Genomic DNA, 21,769 nt, shown 5'->3' with positions numbered 1-21,769 from the left:
TTGAATTTTTACTTTATTCCTAGTATTTGGAGAGCGACTTTCTGGGGTGAGGGCAATTACAAAACGTTTTTATTGATTAGTTTTATCTTCCACACAGCAAACTGTCATCAGGAGCTTAAATAGCACAGATTTTCACGGCAGTGGCTATACCAGGTATTGTACTGTATGATTGGTTTTACTTTTTATATCACAGATGTTGCTTAATTTCATCAAAATCACAGACAACGTATTGTAATTAGATTATTAGTGATTTTTTTTCTTTTCTGTATCTAGACTGTTTAGGAGAACATAATAGGATGAAGGTGATGAGTTTAGGTTTCATATAGAATTAGACACTGGGTTTGAAATACTGGCTTCAAAACTTAATTACTGCGATGTCTTAGGAAGTTGCTTCTATGAGCCCAGTTTCCTTGCTCAGATCAATGCGTGTAAAGCGCTTGGCACAGTGGCTGGCATTTAATAAGTACTCAGGTATTGTCATAATTACATCTTCCAAATCCTAAACAGAGGATGTTTTATATGAGTGTCGAAATATTTGGTCTTCCTGTTTTTGTGATTTCGTAATTATTAATATATTGTCATCAGGAGCTTTTAGCTTTTTGTTAAGGTGTTTAGTGCCAATTTTACAGATGGAGAAAATGAAGTGAAAAGAGCTTCATAAGTCACTAGTACGTTGTGGTTGAAGTTGGGAATGTAATACATACCTGTATGTAAACACTAACAAATTTCTTACTTTCTCTATGGTTAAATACTAGATTGCGGCCAACCCCTTCCCCCCTAACCCCCCAACTTTTCTTATTTGGTTCTGTGTTACCTAACCTAAATCTGACCTTATATATGATAATTGAGAGTAAAAGGATGCCAATGTCCATTTTTTCAAGTGATTAATAATAATACCACAATTTTTTGTAATGTTTTGTCTTCATGTATACTGTAAAGAACAAATGAAAGGACATTTGATATTTGAGAGATTCATAAAAGCCGAAGAATAATTTACTTGGATTTATAAATAGTGGCTTATAAATGACTCTTGAAATGATTTTAGTCACACTTTGCTACAAGACATACATACTGGGGCCAGGTCTACAGTAGCTGAATAATGTTCAAGTGAGACCGTTAGGTTGAGTTAAATAAATTCTGGTTTAAGCAAGTTATAACTATGTGATTATTTATAGCAGTGAAATTTCCTGCCGTTGCCAGGAGTTGTAGGCTAAATTTGTAGAGCAGATTGGTTGACTAGGGCCTCTGGAATCAGATTACCAGATATGGGATTCTGGCTCCACCACTGACCAGCTATCCAGCTGGACTTTTGACAAGTTACTTACCCCTCTGTGTTTCAGTTCTCTTTTCCATAAAATGAGGATAATAATATGTTTTTCTTAGAGCTGTGTTAGCTGCTATTATAATTTACTGGTACATTAAAAACCATATTGTCTAAGGCAGACTGATTCAAAGAAACATTTGACAAAACTTCAATGTTTTGTACAAGTGAAAACTTTAATATGACATTCAGTGTAAGGATATAATTATAAATTCTGACTAAAGAATATGAGTACTTATTGCAAAATAAACTATAGACTAAGTAGGTTTGAAAAAGTGATCTTTTGAGACTGTTTCAAGAGTGTTGTTTTTTTCCTTTTGTGTGTTATATGTGCAGCATGGCAATTATTTATGGAGTGTTCTCTGCTTCAAATTTGATTACACCATCAGTGGTTGCCATTGTAGGACCTCAACTCTCTATGTTTGCTAGTGGTTTATTTTACAGGTGAGTAGTCCAATTTTCTTTTATTTAATTAGAACACTTTCAGCTTCTTTCAAGCACATAGTAAACGTTTAACAAGAACTTGCTGACTCGGATTGAATAGATTATAGGAAATATTTTAGGGATTTGGTTCTCTACGTGACGCTCAGGCATACCATTGTTTTAATGTGATGGAATTTGTGTATATTTGCTTTCATTTTACCACCAATAAAAATAGTATCCAAAAACCTTTTTCTACAAGAGTTGAAAAGAACTCATGAAATAATCTTATTTTGTATCAAGTTGACTAATGGGAATTAAAACGAAATAACTGAACTTTTCTTCTGGGCTATAGAACTGCAGTCCCACTGTGTACTGAGCTGTTGGCAGAGGCCAATTGCAGACCTTTGTTCAATGTCTCAGTTCACAAATTTGAAATAGTAAGTTAAGAAATGGACAGGTCACATTTGTCCCCTTTTTTCCAATACCAGAGAAGCCCTTTACAGGTTGAATTTTTTTCTTTTCTTTTCTTTTTTTTTTTTGGCTGTGTTGGGTCTTCCTTGCTGCATGCAGGCTTTCTCTAGTTGTGGCGAGCAGAGGCTACTCTTCATTGTGGTGCACGGGTTTCTCATCACGGTGGCTTCTCTTGTTGGGGAGCACGGGCTCTAGGCACGCGGGCTTCAGTAGTTGTGGCGCGTGGGCTCAGTAGTTGTGGCTCGCGGGCTCTAGAGAGTTCTAGGTGTGCGGGCTTCAGTAGTTGTGGCTCACGGGCTTAGTTGCTCCGCGGCATGTGGGATCTTCCTGGACCAGGGCTTGAACCCATGTCCCCTGCATTGGCAGGCAGATTCTTAACCACTGTGCCACCAGGGAAGTCCTACAGGCTGAATTTTAAAAGAAGAGATCCCTCAGAATTGATTCCTAGAAGGCATAATTGACATTCTGTTTCAGGTATTGTTTGACTATAATACGTTGACCTGTTATATTTTAGCATGTACATTGCCGTTTTTATCCAGCCTTTCCCGTGGTCCTTCTACACAGCCTCTGTTTTCATTGGAATTGCAGCTGCTAGTAAGTATTTTGATGTTTATTTTCCCTATTTTCCGGGTCTTATCTAAGAGTATTGTTTATATGTTTAATATATAAAGCTAAATGATTTCATTCCCTTGATAAACTTTTGGTTTGAATTTTAGTACTTTGGACAGCACAAGGAAACTGCCTGACAATAAATTCAGATGAGCACACTATTGGGAGAAACAGTGGAATTTTCTGGGCACTCTTACAATCTAGGTAATAATCCTTATGGCTCAATCTTTCCTATCATTTTTTTTGTCACACCATTTTTTAGACCCTGGTTGTGTTGAAAACTCAGATCTTCTTGTTACATGAGTTAAGTTCCTAGGTACATGTGATGGAGATTTAAAATTTTATGGGATTACTTAAAAATGCATGGACCTACCTCATTGGAATTTATGACTAGTAAATGGAAAATAATATTAACCATAATGTATTTAGCACCTGCTATACTTTAGGTACTACCGGGCTGTTGAATTTCAATAATCCTCACAACCCCCTGCGATAAGAAGGTATTAGCTCCATTCTACAGATGAAATAACAAAGGCTTAGTTAAAAGTTAACTGATCCAATCATCTGGATTCCAAAGGCCATGTCCTTCCCACCCAGCTATACCACCTGATAGCTGTTAACAATTAAATTTCTAAAGTGAGACTAACTCTATAACGATACAGCATATTATATATTTCCTAAGTAAAAAGCAACAACAGTCATTCTGTCATGGAATCTGTCCTGAGGATTTACCCTCATGAATCCTAAACGCCTAAAATGTTGGCCATGATAAGTCTTAACAAATGCAGATGGTGTCTTAAGAGATTGTATATTCTGAAACTGGAGTGTAAGTGAATGATTTCTTCCCTAGGAAAATACTAAATAAAGTATCTGATTAGATGCAGATAACTAAATCATAGATTTTTTTTTTCACTGATTCTTTAAAATGTAGGATTTTAGAGGTAGGGTAAACTTGTTTCCAAGGAGTCATTTCCAGAGCTTCAATAAGTCACATGTTTCACAGTGAGTCAGGTCTTTGGAGGACGGTCTGAATCAGGCTTCTCTCATGTGGAAGGAGACAGTTCCATCTGGCTCAGTTGAGTTCTTCAGAAAGAGGGTGAAGTTGATGTTTGTAAATGACTTAGGGCAGGTAGAGAACTTCTTTAATTATGTAGGCCTCTCTTTCTCTTCTTTTACAGGTAATGGAAAAATTATTTCAAAACCCATAAATATGAGAATAACTTCCCAATATCCTCTCCCTCCTTTTCTTCCCCCAGCTTGTTCTTTGGAAATCTCTACATATATTTTGCTTGGCAAGGGAAAACTCAAATATCAGGTTTGTTTTATTCACTGTGCTTTATTCAGACAAGTTCAAAGCAAAATAGCTATTCCACGAAAATACCCCATATTGCTTTGTTCACATTGTTCTAGTGAACCGTGGTACCCTAAGTCCTCTCAGATTTCAGCTTTTTAGTAATCTTTTCCCTTGGATTATGTTATTATACTAAGACCGCAGTTTATGACTGCGCTTCAAGCAGCATCTCAAAGTGTGGGAGAAGGTTATGCTCTGTGTGAGGAGACTAGTCAGTTGTCAGAAGACTTTAATTCAGTTGTTTTGTCTGTTCCCTTCTTTGATTAAAAGAATATGATTAAGTTCTTGTGCTGTTTTTCTTTTGGCTTATTAGTATTTCTCTGACTGAAAGACAAAGGGGGATGTATCTTATTTTTCTCCTTGTCCTAGGTTTTTACTCATGTAGTAAAGTAAAATTTAATGACAAAGTGTGTTGATGGTCATAAACAAACATAGTACTGAACATAATACTAACTCTGGAATTGTTTGTATGGCCAGTACTATCTATTTTCATCTTTTTTTTTCTCCCTAGAGAGTGACCGAAGGACAGTGTTTATTGCCCTGACAGTGATTAGCCTTGTGGGGACAGTTCTCTTCTTTCTCATTCGGAAACCAGATTCTGAAAATGTCCTGGGAGAAGATGAATCTTCTGATGACCAGGACCTGGATGTCAACGAGTAAGAAGTTGGAAACATTCCTTTCTATTTTAAACTATATTTTGAGTAGGTCTAGTCTAGGAATTACCAGCCTTTTATAGCCCTAACTGATAATCCAGTGCTGGGCAGACATGAGGGAAAAGTTTTAAAGCAAATAAGCAGAGAAAGAAGATAAAGGGGAGCTGTCAGGGAGGAGGAAGGGAAGGGAAGGTAGACAGAGGCGGGCAAGGTAGTGAAAAGGTTTGTGGGGGATTTAAGTCTAATCCCAGGTCACCAGCTGTGTGACCGTGGACAGTAGCAATGTTCCCCTGCGTTTCTCTAGGTCTCAGTTTCCTCATTCAATTCAGCAGACATCTCATGTGTTTTAATGTGTGAGGATATAGGCTCATAAAGTTATATAGAAAACAATCCTCAGTTACTGTTTCTTGGATCCAGCCCTAAAATTTTCCGATCATGTGGTACAAGTGAGTGGCAGGGCCATCAGCAGTCATTGCAGATGAGCCGTGGTTACACCCGTGCTCTGGATTTTGCACTAACCTGTGCAGGTAGTTTTCCCCGATGTAGTCCCTACTGGGAAACAATTACATAGTCCTGTTTTTCTAAAAATTGTGAATTACCTTGAGCATATTTCTTTTCTTTTATTTCTTTTATTATTTTTTAACAAAACTTTTTGTTGTTGTTGTTTTTTGTTTTGGCCGAGCTGCATGGCACGCAGAATCTTAGTTCCCTGACCAGGGATGGAACCCGCGCCCCCTGCAGTGGAAGCGCGGAGTCTTAACCACTGGACCGCCAGGGAAGTCCCAAAAAAGTTTATTTTTAAATGTACAGTAGGCTCCAAAACAACACTTCATTCTAGCTGTAGGTGGCAACAGATGTTATGACTGGGAAATCCAGATGGTTAAACAGGAATGGAATTAAGGACCATCATTGCCTCAGGCACAAAGAACAGCTTACTTTTGGCCATATTTCTTTTTTTAAAAAAATTATTTATTTATTTATTTATTTATTTATGGCTGTGTTGGGTCTTCGTTTCTGTGCGAGAGCTTTCTCTAGTTGCGGCAAGCGGGGGCCACTCTTCATCGCGGTGCACGGGCCTCTCACTATCGCGGCCTCTCTTGTTGCGGAGCACAGGCTCCAGACGTGCACGCTCAGTAATTGTGGCTCACGGGCTCAGCTGCTCTGCGGCATGTGGGATCTTCCCAGACCAGGGCTCGAACCCGTGTCCCCTGCATTAGCAGGCAGATTCTCAACCACTGCGCCACCAGGGAAGCCCTGGCCATATTTCTTAATTCCACCTCTGGCCAGGGGCCCTTCTCTGAGGCCTCCTCTTTCTGTTTCTGCTTAAATGTCTTATCTTCCTCATCCATCTCCTTGTCCTGCTTCTTGGGCTGCTTCAGGGGCTGCTTCTTGCCACCTTCGAGGCAAGACATGGCTCCTTCCTCCCCTTCCCCAGACCCTGCCACCAGAAGCAGAGACCTATTTCAATTATAAGTAAAACTGATTGAAACATCACAGATGATTTCTCTGCAGGTTATCATCTAGATTTGAAGAAAGGGGAATGAGAAATCTTTACCACTCTTGATTTGCTTTGTGAATTGATAAAATTGTGAAGCTTGCCTTATAAGCATTTTACCTATTGTTAAAAATTTTGCATCGAACTTTCTGTGCTGCCTTTTTAAAGCCCAAAAAGGGCATAAAATTCTCCAGTCATAGGATCATGAAGCATTCAAAATTTGCACTGTTCAGAGCAAAAAAGACGTGTTTATGTAAGTATACATTTATGTGTGTATGTACCATGTACATATTTTTTTAAGCACAAACCAATGGATATTGGAGAAGGGAATCTATGAAGGTGAATGCCACAAATTCAACAAAAATTAAACACCCATTCATTCAGCAAATGTTAGGTGTTGGTGCTGTGAAGACAAATACAACCTGTCCCTGTTTTCAAGGAACTTTTCTGATAGACAAGGGATCATGTAACTGTCATAAGGTGCAATGCTGAGGGGTACCACTTAGCCTTTTTTAGCATTCTCTGTTTCTGAATTGTCTTCCAAACTTGAAACTTGTGTCTTTATTCTGTAAATAGCACCATGTGCCAGCCATCTTCTAAAGGGGAGGGAAGGAGTAATGAACAAGACAGAGAGTTCCCTGTTTTTATGGAACTTAATTGTAGAGGGGCTGGTAGACGACACCCCGTAAGAAAAGAGCAGAGTGAGTGCTAGAAGGCCGTGAGAAAGGGGGAGGTGGTGGAGAGCTGGGAGGTGAGAGGGTGTGGAGATCTCCTGATGGCCATTGCAGCAGATGCCGGGGTGGAAAGGGGTGTGGTGGGCACCAGGAGTGCCAGAGGCCCCGGGGCCTCTCACAGTGCAAGTAGGAGTGTCCTGTGAGAGTAGTGCAGCGGACAGGGAGTTGATTACGTAAGGGCACAGCGGGAGTTTGGATTTTATTCTTGGTGTGATTAGAAGCCGCTGAGGAAGTAAGTAGGATCTGATTTTAAACGAATCCACTTTGTGGAATCCACTTTGAATGATTTGCAGCTGATAGTAGCTGAGTTGGTTGTATTTTAATAGTCTATAGAGTACAAATCAGTTTCTACTTATCTGGGGCCTTGAGTGTGAAATAGTATAATCCACACCTGATCCTGTCCAAGTACTAGATGAGGGTACTGTCATTAAATGGCATTTACATAGTATTTGCTTCCAGGGAAGTCATGAGTTTTTGTGGTGGGGGAAAAAGTTTTCCTGTTGGTTAGAAGATACTACCTTTTTTGAGTTAGTAATTTATTTATTTAAGTCAACTAGATCTCCTTTAGGTTTGTTTTTTGTTGTTCTTGTTTTTTTCAGTTTGTTTGTAAATGATATCCTTTAAAGATCTAGGAGGAGTAGACTTGGCTGGTAGGGTAAGAAATGTAATGTCTTAAAAACTTTCTTACCCTAACCTTATAAATAAGTTACACTTAAGTTACTTTATCTCAATTAATTCTTACAGGTAAGTGATAGTGTCCCTGTTTTATAAATGAGGAAATGAAAGTTAGAGAAATGAAGTCACTTGTCTAAAACCACACAACTAATAAGTGGCAAAGCAGGACTCAGCCTCAAAGCCCACGTTTTTAACCCATAGATGATATCACACCCAACCCCGTACCGCCAATGATGGCGATGCTTTTCAAGAGTTCTAACACTGAAGAACCACAGAGTAGTTTTTACATAGTTGGAGTGGTGGAAGATTGAGCCCTCATAAATTATTTTTACAGTCTGGAAACAGCGTAGAGGAGACTTCTGTCCCGCCTGAAGTATCATTTGTGAAAAAGACATGCAAGACTCTGTGCCATAAATTTAATGTGAGGGACTCGTGCTCCGCGGTTAATAAAGAGCCACCCAGGTGACACTTTAACCACATCATTCTCTGAAGCAAGGACCTGGGTCATGAAGGGACACCCTAGAGCAGGGAGCGTTGAGGCCACTGAAAGTGTTTGCCAGACCACGTAGAGGACAGCGCTTTTACAGATTTAAATGAAAATGTGATAGTATTTTTGTTCTCTTTCTCCATTTTCAGGGGAAAAACTTTCTTCTTTTTATCTTTTCAGGTCTGCCCAGAACAATATGACAAAGGCAGTAGATGCATTTAGTAAGTATTTTCTGTATCTGAAATGCAGGAACTGTTCAGGAACAACTTCAGCATTTGCCTTTCCCCCTTTCCCTGGTAACTTTGGATTGACGATACCCCAGTATTTTCATGTTTCCAGGTGTGCCGCTCTGAAATATGCTAGTCTTCTCAATAAGTATCTCTGTAACGTGGGAGGTGTGAGGGATAGAGGATAATTCCGTGCCCTACCTGAGCACGTGTGTGAGGGGGTCCTGAGGAGGAGGAGGCAGAGGGTTAGGAGTTTACCCGAGGAAGTGAGGACACAGACCATTTCTTCATGCATCGCTTGTCACTCCTCAGAGCAACGCAGGAGCTTGGGTGACCCAGTAGCGCGTAAGGCCAGTCACGCTCATCTGTTGAGGGTTCTTCCTGACTAAACCTCTCGATGTGCTTTATTTTCTTTTGTTCTCACGACAATTCTGTGAGTATCATGTAACACACACGTATTGTTATCTCCATTTTATAGAAGAGAAAACCGAGGCTTAGAGAAATCGTTTACCCAAGGTCAAACAGGGCATTCCTTTCTTGTTATCAGAGGCCTAGAAAGCCACGTTGGCTTCTTTGGTGAACATGGAGTCAGGGAGAGGGAGGCTGATGACCTTCAGGCTTGTGGGATGGTTCGTCCAGCCTTGGTGAGGCTTGATGCAGCCTCCCTGCTCTATTACTGAACCCCTCTGTGGATGTCTCTTGATATTAACCAGACTCAGGATGTCCTTCCTAGGCAGTTGTACAAACTTTGCCTCAACTTCTCTGTAAAATGAGACACTTACACAGTTAGGGCCTCATGCCTTTTATCACGGAGCTGGTTGGTTACTTGGTGTAGGGTTCAGTAGTAATAAGAAACTGGGCTGTCAGGTTTGAATGGGGAGAAAGAAGGCAGCGGCCAAAAAAGACAAGGCGTATGAGGTGCTATAGGGCAAGAAAATTTAAATTTAGGTGATGGTTCCTGGCAGCTAGGGAGCAATGTGACGTTATGAGGTGGCAAGGAAGCCGAAGGCAAAGAGAGAAAGGAAAAAGAATGTCCAAGCGTTTTTGTCTGTGAGCCGGTGGTTCATTTATTATTTAATCATGACGTTCTTTGAGTTGGTGCCATAGTAGGTATTGTACAGAAAGGGTTCTTGCTTATCTAAAAGACACTTAATTCCTCAGCTGAATGTATATGTTTAATGTGATTCTAGAAAATTTCAATAAAATTTTCTTAAATATATTTTTTGGTCCTGATGAAAGGTTCCTAAAGTTCATCTGGAAGAATAAACGTCTGTCAATAGCCAATATAATTTTTTAAAAGAACTTTCCCTAATAAATATCAAAACCTGTTATGAATCCATTTGAAAACATTGGAATACAAAGAGCAGTGGAACTGAAGTCTAGACCCACAGTGGAATATGGGATACAGTAAAATAGTCTTCAAAAGCAAGGCCAGACAGCTGACTGCATGGAAAAAAATGTAGTCTTACACTAAAATTCCAGGTAGAGTAAATGAAACCATAATAGTAACTGTAAGAAATTAATTTGGTAGAGGAAAGCCTTTCACGCAGGTCTGTCAAACAGTAAGGGAAAAGAATGCTCTTTGGGGGACTTCCCTGATGGCACAGTGGTTAAGAATCCATCTGCCAATACAGGGGACACGGGTTCGAGCCCTGGTCTGGGAAGATCCCACATGCCGCGGAGCAACTAAGCCCGTGCGCCACAACTACTGAGCCTGTGCTCTAGAGCCCGTGAGCCACAACTACTGAAGCCCGCGCGCCTAGAGCCCGTGCTCTGCAACAAGAGAAGCCACCACAATGAGAAGCCTGCACACCACAACGAAGAGTAGCCCGCACTCGCCGCAACTAGAGAAAGCCTGTGCACAGCAACAAAGACCCAATGCAGCCAAAGATAAATTAATAAATAAATAAATTTAAAAAATAATATTAAATTTAAAAAAAAAAGAAAGCTCTTTGGTTACCTAAAATATAAAATTTCAATCTCTCAAAATCTAATGAGTTAAAGTGGCAGGGAAAATATTTACAGTATATGATAGTTATGAACCAATAAGAAAAGCATAAACACTCCAGTAGAAAATAGTTATTTTATAAACAAAGGAGAATTATTATAAGCTAAGTATAAGAAATGCAAATTAAGTTTTCTATCAAATTTCAAAAGATAAAAAATAATTCCTAGTATATGGGGCATAGGTACATGCCTAAGACCACAGCGCTAAAAATATACACTTGTATTACTTTCTTTTTTTTTTTTAATTAATTTATTTATTTATGGCTGTGTTGGGTCTTCGTTTCTGTGCGAGGGCTTTCTCTAGTTGCGGCAAGTGGGGGCCACTCTTCATCGCGGTGCGTGGGCCTCTCACTATCGTGGCCTCTCTTGTTGCGGAGCACAGGCTCCAGACGCGCAGGCTCAGTAGTTGTGGCTCACAGGCCTAGTCGCTCCGCGGCATGTGGGATCTTCCCAGACCAGGGCTCGAACCCGGGTCCCCTGCATTGGCAGGCAGATTCTCAACCACTGCGCCACCAGGGAAGCCCTTGTATTACTTTCTGAAGAATGATTTGTCAGTAAGTATCAAAAGCCTTAAAAATGTTTATACCTTTACCCCAGCAATTCCACTAATAGGATTATCTTCAGGAAATAATTAAGAATTTTGGCCAAGATTTAACTACTGTTTATATTAGTGAGAAATGGAAATAATTTAAATATTCAACTACAAGCCATCTATCCAATAGATTACTGTAGCCATTAAAATGATCACTACGAATATTAGAAAATGTTACGTGAAAATAAATTATAAAATAGTATAAATAGTGGAATTTCTTTTTAATTAAAAAAAGCATAGAGAAAGTCTGGGAAGAGACCCATTAAGGTGTTAGATTATAGTTATTTTCCTTAATAGAATAACTTTATTGAGATGTGGTTCATAGTAGTATACGTTCACCCATTTAAAGTGTATAATTCAGTGGTTTTTAGTATATTCACAGAGTTGTGCAACTGTCACCACAATCAATTTTAGAACCTATTCAGGGAGTTCCCTGGTGGTCTAGTGGTTAGGATTTGGTGCTTTCACTGCCATGGCCCAGGTTCAGTCCCTGTGCGTGTGGCCAAAATTAAGTTAAAAAAATAATTATTATTATTAGTTTGGCCACGCCATGCTGCTCGTGGGATCTTAGTTCCCCAACTTTGGGTTGATTTTTCATTTTCTTGATGGTATCTTTTGAATCACGGTTTGATGAAGTCTGATTTAGCTATTTTATCTTCTGTTGTGTGTGCTTTTGGTGTCCTAGAAGGCTTTGCCTAACTCCAGGTCACAAAGATTTACTCCTGTATTTTTTTCTAAGACTTCTATAGTTTTAGCTTTTACATTTTGGTCTGTGATCCATTTTGAGTTAATTTTTATGGATGTTGGGATGTAGGAGTCCAGCTTCATTCTTTTGCACGTGGAGATCAGTTGTCCTAGCACCATTTGCTGGAAAGACTATTCTTTCTCCCACTGAATTGTGTTGGCACCCTTGTTGAAAATCAATTGACTGTGAATGTAAGAGTTTATTTCTAGATATATGCCTATCCTTATGCCAGTACAATGCTGTGTTGATTATTGTAAATTTTGAAATTGGAAAGCATGAATTTTCAGCTTTGTTCTTTTTCAGGATTGTTTTGGCTGTTATTGGTCCCTTGAATTTGCATATGAATTTTAGGATCAGTTTGTTGATTTCTGCAAATAGATTATATTGGGTTTTTGGTTTTTTTTTTTTGATAAACGATTTTTTAGAGAAGTTTTAGGTTCACAGCAAAATTGAGAAGAAGATACAGAAATTTCCCATATATGCCCTGCCCTCACCCACGCATAACCTTCTCCATTATCATTGTCCCCCACCATAGTGGTACATTTGTTACAATCAGTGGACCTACAGTGACACATCATTATCACCTAGAGTCCATAGATTACATACGTTAGGGTTCACTCTTGGTGTCCATTTTATGGGTTTGGACAAATGTATAATGACATGAATCACCATTATAGGATCATACTAGATTATGTTTTTAAATTTCTTTTTGTTATCTAAATCTTCTGATTAGTCAAAAGCAGATACGCTTTGCTAATGTAATGTTTTTAATTAAAAATATTGTTTTAAACTTTATTGATCATGTTTTTTTTTCTGGAAGTATGTGAAAATGATTGGTGAAAATATCTTATTGCTTTTAGTTTCACTTTATTTTAGTGAAATTAGAGAAGAAAAAAAAAAACTATCCTCTTTTGTATATGGAGAAATTCAGGACAGAGTGTTTGTGATTTATGTGAGTTTCCTAGTCATCCGTTGAATAGGAACTAAAATCTGGATCCTCAGGCCAAGCATGAGCTGTAGGGGCCACACCACCGCCTCCAGGGCTGAACTGAGGCCTGAGCGCTCCTGCTGCAGAGCTGGCTGCACCAAATAATGTCTCTGTTTGACTGGAGAACTTTCATTTATTTCCAGGCTGGTTCTGATTTGGGGTGGATTTTGGTTTTGTTTCCCCCCCCCCCACCTTTTTAAAAAATCTGGATCCGCTATTAGTTTAGGATCCTAGATAAGTGGCCTTAAATTATGAAATGTGAGCAGGTTCAAAAAAGTTAAAATGTGCAGTTTTTAGAAACGCATTTTCCATTGCAGATTTCAACTAAGTTGAACAACATAAAAATAAACATTAAGGGGATCAGAAACAAATAGGCAGAACTGAAGTTTCAGTCCTCAGATCCAGAGAGAGAATCTCAGGAAGCGGCATCCCAGCTTCTGGTGGTCAAAGAGCTCCGCTGCTGATTCTGACCTAGAGTCCAGTGTTAAAGCTGCCCTGTGACAGTTCCTTAGGGAAGTCAGCACTTTGCCAACTGCTGACTCTTAATAGCCTAGCCTTTAATCAAGCCTGTTGGAATATTCTGTTGTTTTGTTTGGTTCTATTTCTTTTCTCTGTTTCATGTTTTGTTTGTTTTCATGAGAGCTGAAGAATGTGTTAGAGAAAACACAACTCTATATTTACACAGTTGAAATCAACATTTTTTTTATAGGGCAGATTTAGTTCATACCTTAACCATTTTAATCTGAATCATTAACCTCTGTCCCAATGTATTTGTTTATTGGCATTATTGACCAGAGGTGTTTTGGTTGAATGAATGTTTTAGAATTTTTGTTTGATTGATTAAAATCTAGTTAAGTACTCGTAAATTTTTTTTTTTCCTTTTTTATAGAAAAGTCTCTTAAGTTATGTGTCACCAAGGAGATGCTCCTTCTTAGCATTGCAACTGCTTATACAGGTAATGGGATTAATTATGGTTTTGGTTTTCTGTGGCTGCATAATTACAGTAAGGGTTGAAAACAGCAGCTGTGTTACTTTCTCACAATTCTGTGCATTGACTGGTCTCAGCTAAATGGTTTTCCTGAGGGTCTCGTTGGGGTCTCTTGTGGCTGCTGTTAAAGGGTGGCTGAGGCTAAAACTTCCAAGGAAGTTTCATTTGCGTGTCTGAAGGGGTCTGATGCTAGCTGGGTCTCAGACTTCTCCTTGTGTCTCAGCAGCTATGTGACCCCCTCCCACATTGGTGAAAGCAAATCATAGGGCCAGCCCAAATTCAGTGTGGGAGGATTCTACACAAGAGTTTGAAAACTGGGAGGCCTGGTTCATCCCAACCAGTGATTTTAGGGCAAAATAGAACACTACAGAAAATAATCATGAGTAAATCTGTGTAACTTGGCATGAATTAAGATAATTTTTAATGAAATGGAATGAGTTCTGTGGCTTACAGTGATAATGTGATGTGATAATAGGTGGAATACTCTTAGGTCTTAAGGAAATCTGTTTCCTTGTAAAAATTGCTCTAATGTGCCAATTACTACTTTTGCCTTTACACTTGACCCTTGAACAATGAAGGGATGGATTACGGGTGCTGACCTCCCCCGCAGTTAAAATCTTCATATAACTTTAGTCAACCCTTTGTGTCCGTGCTTCCTCATCTGCAGATTGAACCAGCTGTGGATCCTGTAGTCTATGTGGACCCACACAGTTCAAACCCATGTTGTCCAAGGTTCAACTGTATGTGCCTCATCGGTATAAACGTCTTATTTTTAGGTCAAACAGAATAAATATTAAACATCCTCAAAATTCAGTTAAGGTTTTGTAGCATTAAGGAATCAGGTCTTCTACTCATTTGCTCTAATTTTCTACCCGAATTTTTTGAATTTCTTTTCCTAGGACAATGTGTTTAATTAAAACTTTTGACTTTAAGCAAAAGTGTATAGTAGGTATTGGTCTTACAAATGTATATCCCTGTTCCCTTGGGAAGCTATTAATAAGGATAATGGGTACTTTAGTTTCGCTGTTACAAGTTTATGTTAATTATGTTCTCTGTTCATCCCCTGTCTGTGCAGAGTGACCATTTTTAACATAAGGATGTCTTCACTTATTTGAGTTGTATGCTTTTATCTGAAATATGTGACAACTGCCATCTTGTGGCTAATTCCATGTCATCAGTTATGTCACGTAAAATTATGCTGTGCTTGGGGAGCACAAATTTCAGCCTGTGTGAATTTTGTTTTATGCATGTATAGCTCAAATACTACTAGACATGAAGAAAAACCAGGAAAGGGAGACTGTGCATTTTTTTCAATACTAAATCCAGTGCTTCCCAATCTATGGTTGGTTGAATCTGAGGCTGCAGAGTCTTGGATATGGGGGCTGACTATGGGACTTGAGCATCTATGGATTTTGATACCTAGGGACAACTGTAATTTAAATCTTATTTTTTTCTAAAGGTCTGGAATTGACTTTCTTCTCTGGTGTATATGGAACCTGTATCGGCGCTATAAATAAATTTGGAACAGAAGAGAAAAGCCTCATTGGACTTTCTGGCATTTTCATTGGCATTGGAGAAATTTTAGGTTGGTTTAAAAAAAAAAAGTTCTTGCACTAAATCAGTTTGTTATAGAAATTTTAAATGTACTTGATCTCTCTGTCCTTGAATTTCTGTTTCCTTGCTTTTATACAAATGGGTATGTCTTTGTTTTTTTTTTTTTTATTATCACTGTTCTAAAACTAAATTACAAAACATTTGCCAAATAATTCAAGACAAAACCATAAGTAAGAAAACATATGGTCTCTCCCAGCTTTTCCTCTTAAAATACTTAGGGAAGGTGTATTAGAATTCCTGAATTTTTTTTTTTTTTTTAGTGTGTTAGTTTCTGCTTTATAACAAAGTGAATCAGCTATACATATATCCCCATATCTCCTCCCTCTTGCGTCCCCCTCCCACCCTCCCTATCCCACCCCTCTAGGTGGTCACAGAGCACTGAGCTGATCTCCCTGTGCTATGCGGCTGCTTCCCACTAGCTATCTGTTTTACATTTGGTAGTGTATATATGTCCATGCCACTCTCTCACTTCGTCCCAGCTTACCCTTCCCACTCCCCGTGTCCTCAAGTCCATTCTCTACATCTGCATCTTTAGAATTCCTGAATTTCTTATTTTCTGAATCTCTGACACCAGTTGGATGTGCAACAATACAGTTCAATTCTGACACTCCTGGAGTTAGCATCGGACTCCACAGGTTCAAGGGTGCAGTCCTGCAAGGCCAACCTCACTTGAGACATCAGTCGTTAAGTCCTGGGTCCCAGGCTACCTTCCCTTCTGTCCAGCTTGGCTACACATTCAAGGGTTCCCACAACACCCCTGGAAAATGCTATACTTACTGTTAAAGTTTATTATAAAAGATGCAAATGAACAGCCGGATGAAGAGGTACATAGGGCAAAGTCCAGAAGGGCCCCTAGTGTAGGAAGCTCTGTCCCCATGGAGTCTGGGTGTGGTACCCTCCCATCATGTGGATGCAGTCATCACCAGGAAGCTCTCCCAAACCTGTTTTGTAGGGATTTATGGAGATCTCATTATGTCACATAGTTGATTAAATCATCCACCATTGGTGATTGGACTCAGTTTCTACCCCCTCTCCCCTCTGCTGAGATTGGGGGGTGGGGCTGAAAGTTCCAACCCTCTAATCAAGGTTGGGTCCTTCTGACAACCAGCCCCCATCCTGACTATCTAGGGCCACCTCCAGACCCCCTCAAGGATCAACTCATCATCATAAACTCTGGTGTCGTTGGAAGGGATTAGTTAAGATAACTAGAGACATTCCTTTCACTGAGAAATTCCTAGGGTTTTAAGAGCTCCATGCCAGAAAGTGGAGAGGAGAAGAGGACAAGGCAAAGACCAAATCTCTTTTTATTATACCACCAGGTATTCCTTATTCAGCAATGATCCGTTCAATACTTGCAGTATATTGGGTGTTGTGTCACAAATGAGGAACTTACCAATTCAACAAATATTTGTTGTGAATCCATTGTATGAACAAAACATGGAGCTTATATTCTTGGGGAAGAACACAGACAATAAAAAACATCGGAAACTTAGAATGTCAGACAGTGATAAACACTATGGAGAAAGCAGACTTTGATGTATTTTTGTTCTCTAATTCAGCAGTCCCCAACCTTTTTGGCACCAAGAACCAGTTTCGTGGAAGACAATTTTTCCATGGATGGGGGGGGTGGGGGGATGGTTTCGGGATAATTCAAGCACATTACATTTACTGTGCACTTTATTTCTATTATTATTTATTACATTGTAACATATAATGAAATAATTATACAACTCACCATAATGCAGAATCAATGGGAGCCCTGAGCTTGTTTTCCTGCAACTCGATAGTCCCATTGGGGGTGATGGGAGACAGTGGCACCTGACGTTTGTTGCTTATGTCCAGTCTACTCCGTAAGATGCAGCTTAATTGTCACGTGCCACTCACTGATAGGGTTTTGATATGAGTCTTCAAGCAACTGATTTATTATGGTCTCTGTGCAGACAGACCTCTCTGCTAATGATAATCTGTATTTGTAGCCGCTCCCCAGTGCTAGCATCACCGCCTCAGCTCCACCTCAGATCATCAGGCATTAGATTCTCATAAGGAGCGAGCAACCCAGATCCCTCGCATGCGCAGTTCACGGTAGGGCTTATGCTCCTATGAGAATCTAATGCTGCCGCTGACCTGACAAGAGGCGGAGCTCAGGCAGTAATGCGAGCTGTGGGGAGCGGCTGTAAATACAGATGAAGCGGCTGGCCTGCTGCTCCCCTCCTGCTGTGGGGCCCGGTTCCTAACAGGGCACCGGTACCCCTCCCCTAATTTATGGCCAACACCTGGCATGTGTGTGTGTGTGTGCGTGTGTGTGTGTTTGAGCATGTTAATACAGTTACAGTAATTATTTTAATGTCTTTGCTCATTCTGACATCTGCAACTGTACTGGGGTAGTGTTGTTGTTTTTTTTCTTTACAACTTTATTGAGATATAATTCACATGACGTATAGTTCACCCATTTAAAGTATACAGATCAGTGTTTTTTAGTATATTCACAGGGTTGTACAGCCATCACTGTAATCTAATTATAGAACATTTTCATCACCCTTCTCCAGGAAACTGCTAATCTACTTTCTCTATAGATTTGTTTATTCTGGACATCTTGTGTAAATGGAATCATACAATATATATGGTCTCTTGTGTCTGGCTTCTTTCACTTAGCACCGTGTTTTCAAGATTTTTCCATGGTGTAGCATGTATCAGTACTTCATTTCTTTTTCTTTTTCTTTATTTTTTACTTCATTCCTTTTTATTACCAAATAATATTTAGTTGTATGGATCTACTACATTTTATTTATCCATTTATCATGTCACAGACATTTGGGTTGTTTTCGCTTTTTGGCCGTTATGAATAATGCTGCTGTGAACATTTGTGTATACTTTTTGTGTGAGCTTGTGTTTTCATTTCTCTTGTATGTAAACCCAGCACTAGAATTGCTGGGTCACGTGATAACCCTGTGTTTGACTGATTTGTCTACTTATGACGGGTCCTATTTTCCCGTTTCTTTGCATGCCTGGTAATGTTGTGGATACTAGCCATTGTGAACTGTACCTTGTTGGGTGCGGGATGTTTTTTGTATTCCTGTTAATGTTCTTGAGCTTTGTTCTTGGATGTGGTTCATTTACTTGGAAGCAGTATGATTTGTTTTAGGTCTTGCTTTTAAAATTTGTTGGACGGGATCAGAGTAGTGCTCAGACTAGGGCTAATTATCCCTCGCCCCTGATGGAAGACCTTTCTGTGTACACCCAGTGCCTGTGAATAATAAGATTTCCAGTCTGGCTGGTGGGACCAGGCACTCTTCCCTGCCCAGGGCAGGGCACTAATACCTCTAATCCTCTTGGAAGGTTCTTGCCAGGCCTCTGCTAATTTACTCACGTCCTGTGCTGATCAGCTGTCCTTTCTTATACTCTGTCTTGGGAACTCAGGCACCTTATCTCCCCAGACTCTCAGCTCTGTCTCCTCAACTCAGGGAGGCTGCGGGCTTCCACCTGCCTTCCCTCCTCTTCTCCCTCTCCCTCCCTGCAGCCCACAGCCTCTCAGTCAGCTGGGGCAGGTGTGGGCCTCACCTCATTTGTTTCCTGTCTCTCAAAGATCACTGCCCTTTGTCGCCTGATAATCTGCATCTTCAAAACCATTGTGTCATATTTTTGGTACTTTTTTTTGGCGGGGGGGTTGGGGGGTTGGGGTGGGTCACCTGTGTGCATTTTGTGATCTGTTTTGTCGTGTCTATTTTTAGTCCATTTGCGCAGCCGTGGCATTTTTCTACAGTAACTACCTTCTCCTTCATTGGCAGCTCCTGGTCATGGTGATGTTTGGGTTTTTTGGAACTGTTTCCTTCTTCACTGTGGAGTGGGAAGCTGTTGCCATTGTAGCCCGGGGCTCTGTTAATAACTCTGTTTCAACGGTTATTTCTTATTTTCTATATTTGTGCCTTCTTTCTTTCTTTCTTTTTTGATTAGCTATTAGCTATTGGTTTGCCCGTTTAGTTTATTTTTTCAAAGAACTAAGATTTTGATATATTAACTTGGCCTTGGGTTTTTCTGTTCTCTACTTCATTGATTTTATAGGTGGAAGCCTCTTTGGCCTGCTGAGCAAGAATAATCGTTTTGGTAGGAATCCGGTTGTGCTGTTGGGCATCCTGGTGCATTTTATAGCTTTTTATTTAATATTTCTCAACATGCCTGGGGATGCCCCTATTGCTCCTGTCGAAGGAACTGATAGCAGTGCTTACATCAAACCCAGGTACAGTGACTCTCCTTTTTCTAGTAATTTAAGGAAGGGCGGGAGGTAGAGGATGGCTAGGAATTCAGAATGGAGCAGTTAATCCTTTTCTGCAAGTCTGTTATCTTTATAAGATCATCTGTCAAGTGTTAATGGAGCCAGAATGAGTTTAAATAGGAATCCATAGAGAATCCCAAGTTATTTTTCTAATTGCTGGTTTTAACCTTTCTCCCCACTAAATCTTTTTCTTGATCTGTGAAGGAGCACATAAGTATCTGATTTGAACTTTATATCTCTGCCTTTCAACCAGTGACATCTCTAGAAGTTTGGGCCCCGAGGAGGAGCAAGGGGTGATCTGCCCGCTGGGCCGGCCACCCAGTTCTCTCACAGTGTCCACAGGAGTTTTGAGGGTGTCATTTTATTGCACTCAACTCTCAAAAGTCACTGTAGATGTGAGTGTTTATGTCTAGATCCACAGTCCAAGAGCAGCTCTGCCCCCCACACAGTGTTTGCTTCCCCAATAGTTAGTAGACCAGCGTTTGCTGGACTGCGAAGGTGAGTGCGTTTGAGCGTAAATTCTGACTTTGTAAATTCCAGTATTTATTCATACTTGTTTCATAGTGTTTAAAACTTGAAAGTAAAATGCTTTTGTGGGTGAGTTGTTTTTACATTTTAATCAACTCTAACAAGTATTGTTAGTGCTCACTCTAAATTAATTTTGTTTCATTCAGCAAAGAAGTTGCCATCTTCTGCAGCTTCCTGTTGGGTCTTGGAGACAGCTGCTTCAATACCCAGCTGCTTAGTATTCTAGGTTTTCTCTATTCTGAAGACAGTGCACCGGCCTTTGCAGTCTTTAAATTTGTGCAGGTAACCTCTTCTTCAGATTGTGTTTAAAGCAGGGTCTATTTTTTTTAGTGCTTTAACTTTGTTTCTTAATGTTTCTTAAATGAAAGTCAAGGACAACCTTTAAAAGGATTTGTGGGACTTCCCTGGAGGTCCAGTGGTTAAGACTCTGCACTTCCAATGCAGGGGGCGCAGGTTTGATCCCTGGTCAAGGAACTAAGGTCCCACATGCTGCATGGCGTGGCCAAAAAAAAAAAATTAAAAAAAAAAATAATAAAAGGATTTGTGATTAGAGTTAGGAAGCAATGAGTAGTGTGATCTTTTTTGCCCCGTCACTTGTATAAGAGATTTTATGTTCTGGTCTCTCTGTGGCTCAGACTTCCTTAGACACCAGAATTCATAGTATATACATATAACAAGAGTGTTTCTCACTGTTCATGCACATTATTTTATAACTCCTGTTTTTTACAAAATACTATTTTAAATAGTAGCTTACTTGACTGTTCCCAGCTCTCAGCAAGAGTTTGTGGTGCATGTTTGTGAGCTAGTGACCAAGGACGTGCCATCTAGATGCAGAAAGAGCAGGGAGCAGTGCAAGGCACAGGAAGCCTGGGGTCAGAGAGCGGTGGGGCTCTTTGTGGAGTGGCTGGGTCACCTGTGTGCATTTTGTGATCTGTTTTGTCTTGTTTATTTTTAGTCCATTTGCGCAGCCGTGGCATTTTTCTACAGTAACTACCTTCTCCTTCATTGGCAACTCCTGGTCATGGTGATATTTGGGTTTTTTGGAACTGTTTCCTTCTTCACTGTGGAGTGGGAAGCTGCTGCCATTGTAGCCCGGGGCTCTGACTACCGAAGTATTTGATGAAGGGTGCCCACGAGAGGAGGCTGCCTCCTCAGACAGCTCGGCTGGGCGGTAGGGCTCGGTGCAGGAGGCCCGCTCTCGTCTTCACAGTACATTGGAGGATGTTTAGGATGCAAAATCAGAGATTTAAGACTGCTAAATCTGCCAGAGTTGGTATTCAAGTTTACAGATGTTAGTTGTTTAAAACTAGTGGAATAAGGGAGACTTGTACTGTCGATTATGATCGTTCAAAGATGTTGTTTTTCAGTTCGTCTGTCTCGCGTCCCTTTTGATCATGTTATAAATGTGTAAGTGTTTTCTTCTCCCCCTGTTCTCTTTGAACGATCATGCTTTGATTGAAACTACTAGGCCATATGTCATATAAAGACTCTTGATGGGTATGGCGTATGTGTTACTATGTAATAAAAGGGAGCATATGCCACCCCACGCGTGTCTGGGAATGACATTTAAATAAATCATGTGATGCTGAAA

The 21,769-nt window shown here is 40.1% G+C and overlaps 1 protein-coding gene across 5 annotated transcripts in view; it reads left to right on the top strand.

The window, feature by feature from the left end:
• Positions 1-21,769, top strand: part of MFSD11 (major facilitator superfamily domain containing 11) — a 24,017-nt gene extending 2,248 nt beyond the window's left edge. For all 5 annotated transcript variants that reach the window (XM_061176185.1, XM_061176187.1, XM_061176186.1 and 2 more), the window contains 12 exons: positions 98-153; positions 1,658-1,765; positions 2,730-2,809; positions 2,932-3,028; positions 4,081-4,139; positions 4,687-4,831; positions 8,400-8,440; positions 13,668-13,733; positions 15,226-15,351; positions 19,440-19,614; positions 20,325-20,460; positions 21,134-21,769. In XM_061176185.1, the coding sequence (XP_061032168.1) occupies positions 98-153; positions 1,658-1,765; positions 2,730-2,809; positions 2,932-3,028; positions 4,081-4,139; positions 4,687-4,831; positions 8,400-8,440; positions 13,668-13,733; positions 15,226-15,351; positions 19,440-19,614; positions 20,325-20,460; positions 21,134-21,298 (1,254 nt within the window). In that variant the 3' untranslated portion in view covers positions 21,299-21,769. The remainder of the gene's footprint in view (positions 1-97; positions 154-1,657; positions 1,766-2,729; positions 2,810-2,931; positions 3,029-4,080; positions 4,140-4,686; positions 4,832-8,399; positions 8,441-13,667; positions 13,734-15,225; positions 15,352-19,439; positions 19,615-20,324; positions 20,461-21,133) is intronic.

The sequence above is a fragment of the Eubalaena glacialis genome, chromosome 19 (assembly GCF_028564815.1).
Source record: "Eubalaena glacialis isolate mEubGla1 chromosome 19, mEubGla1.1.hap2.+ XY, whole genome shotgun sequence".
Classification (NCBI taxonomy): Eukaryota; Metazoa; Chordata; class Mammalia; order Artiodactyla; family Balaenidae; genus Eubalaena; species Eubalaena glacialis.
The sequence above is the reverse complement of the archived record's forward strand: the minus strand, read 5'-3'. Positions and strand labels throughout refer to the sequence as shown.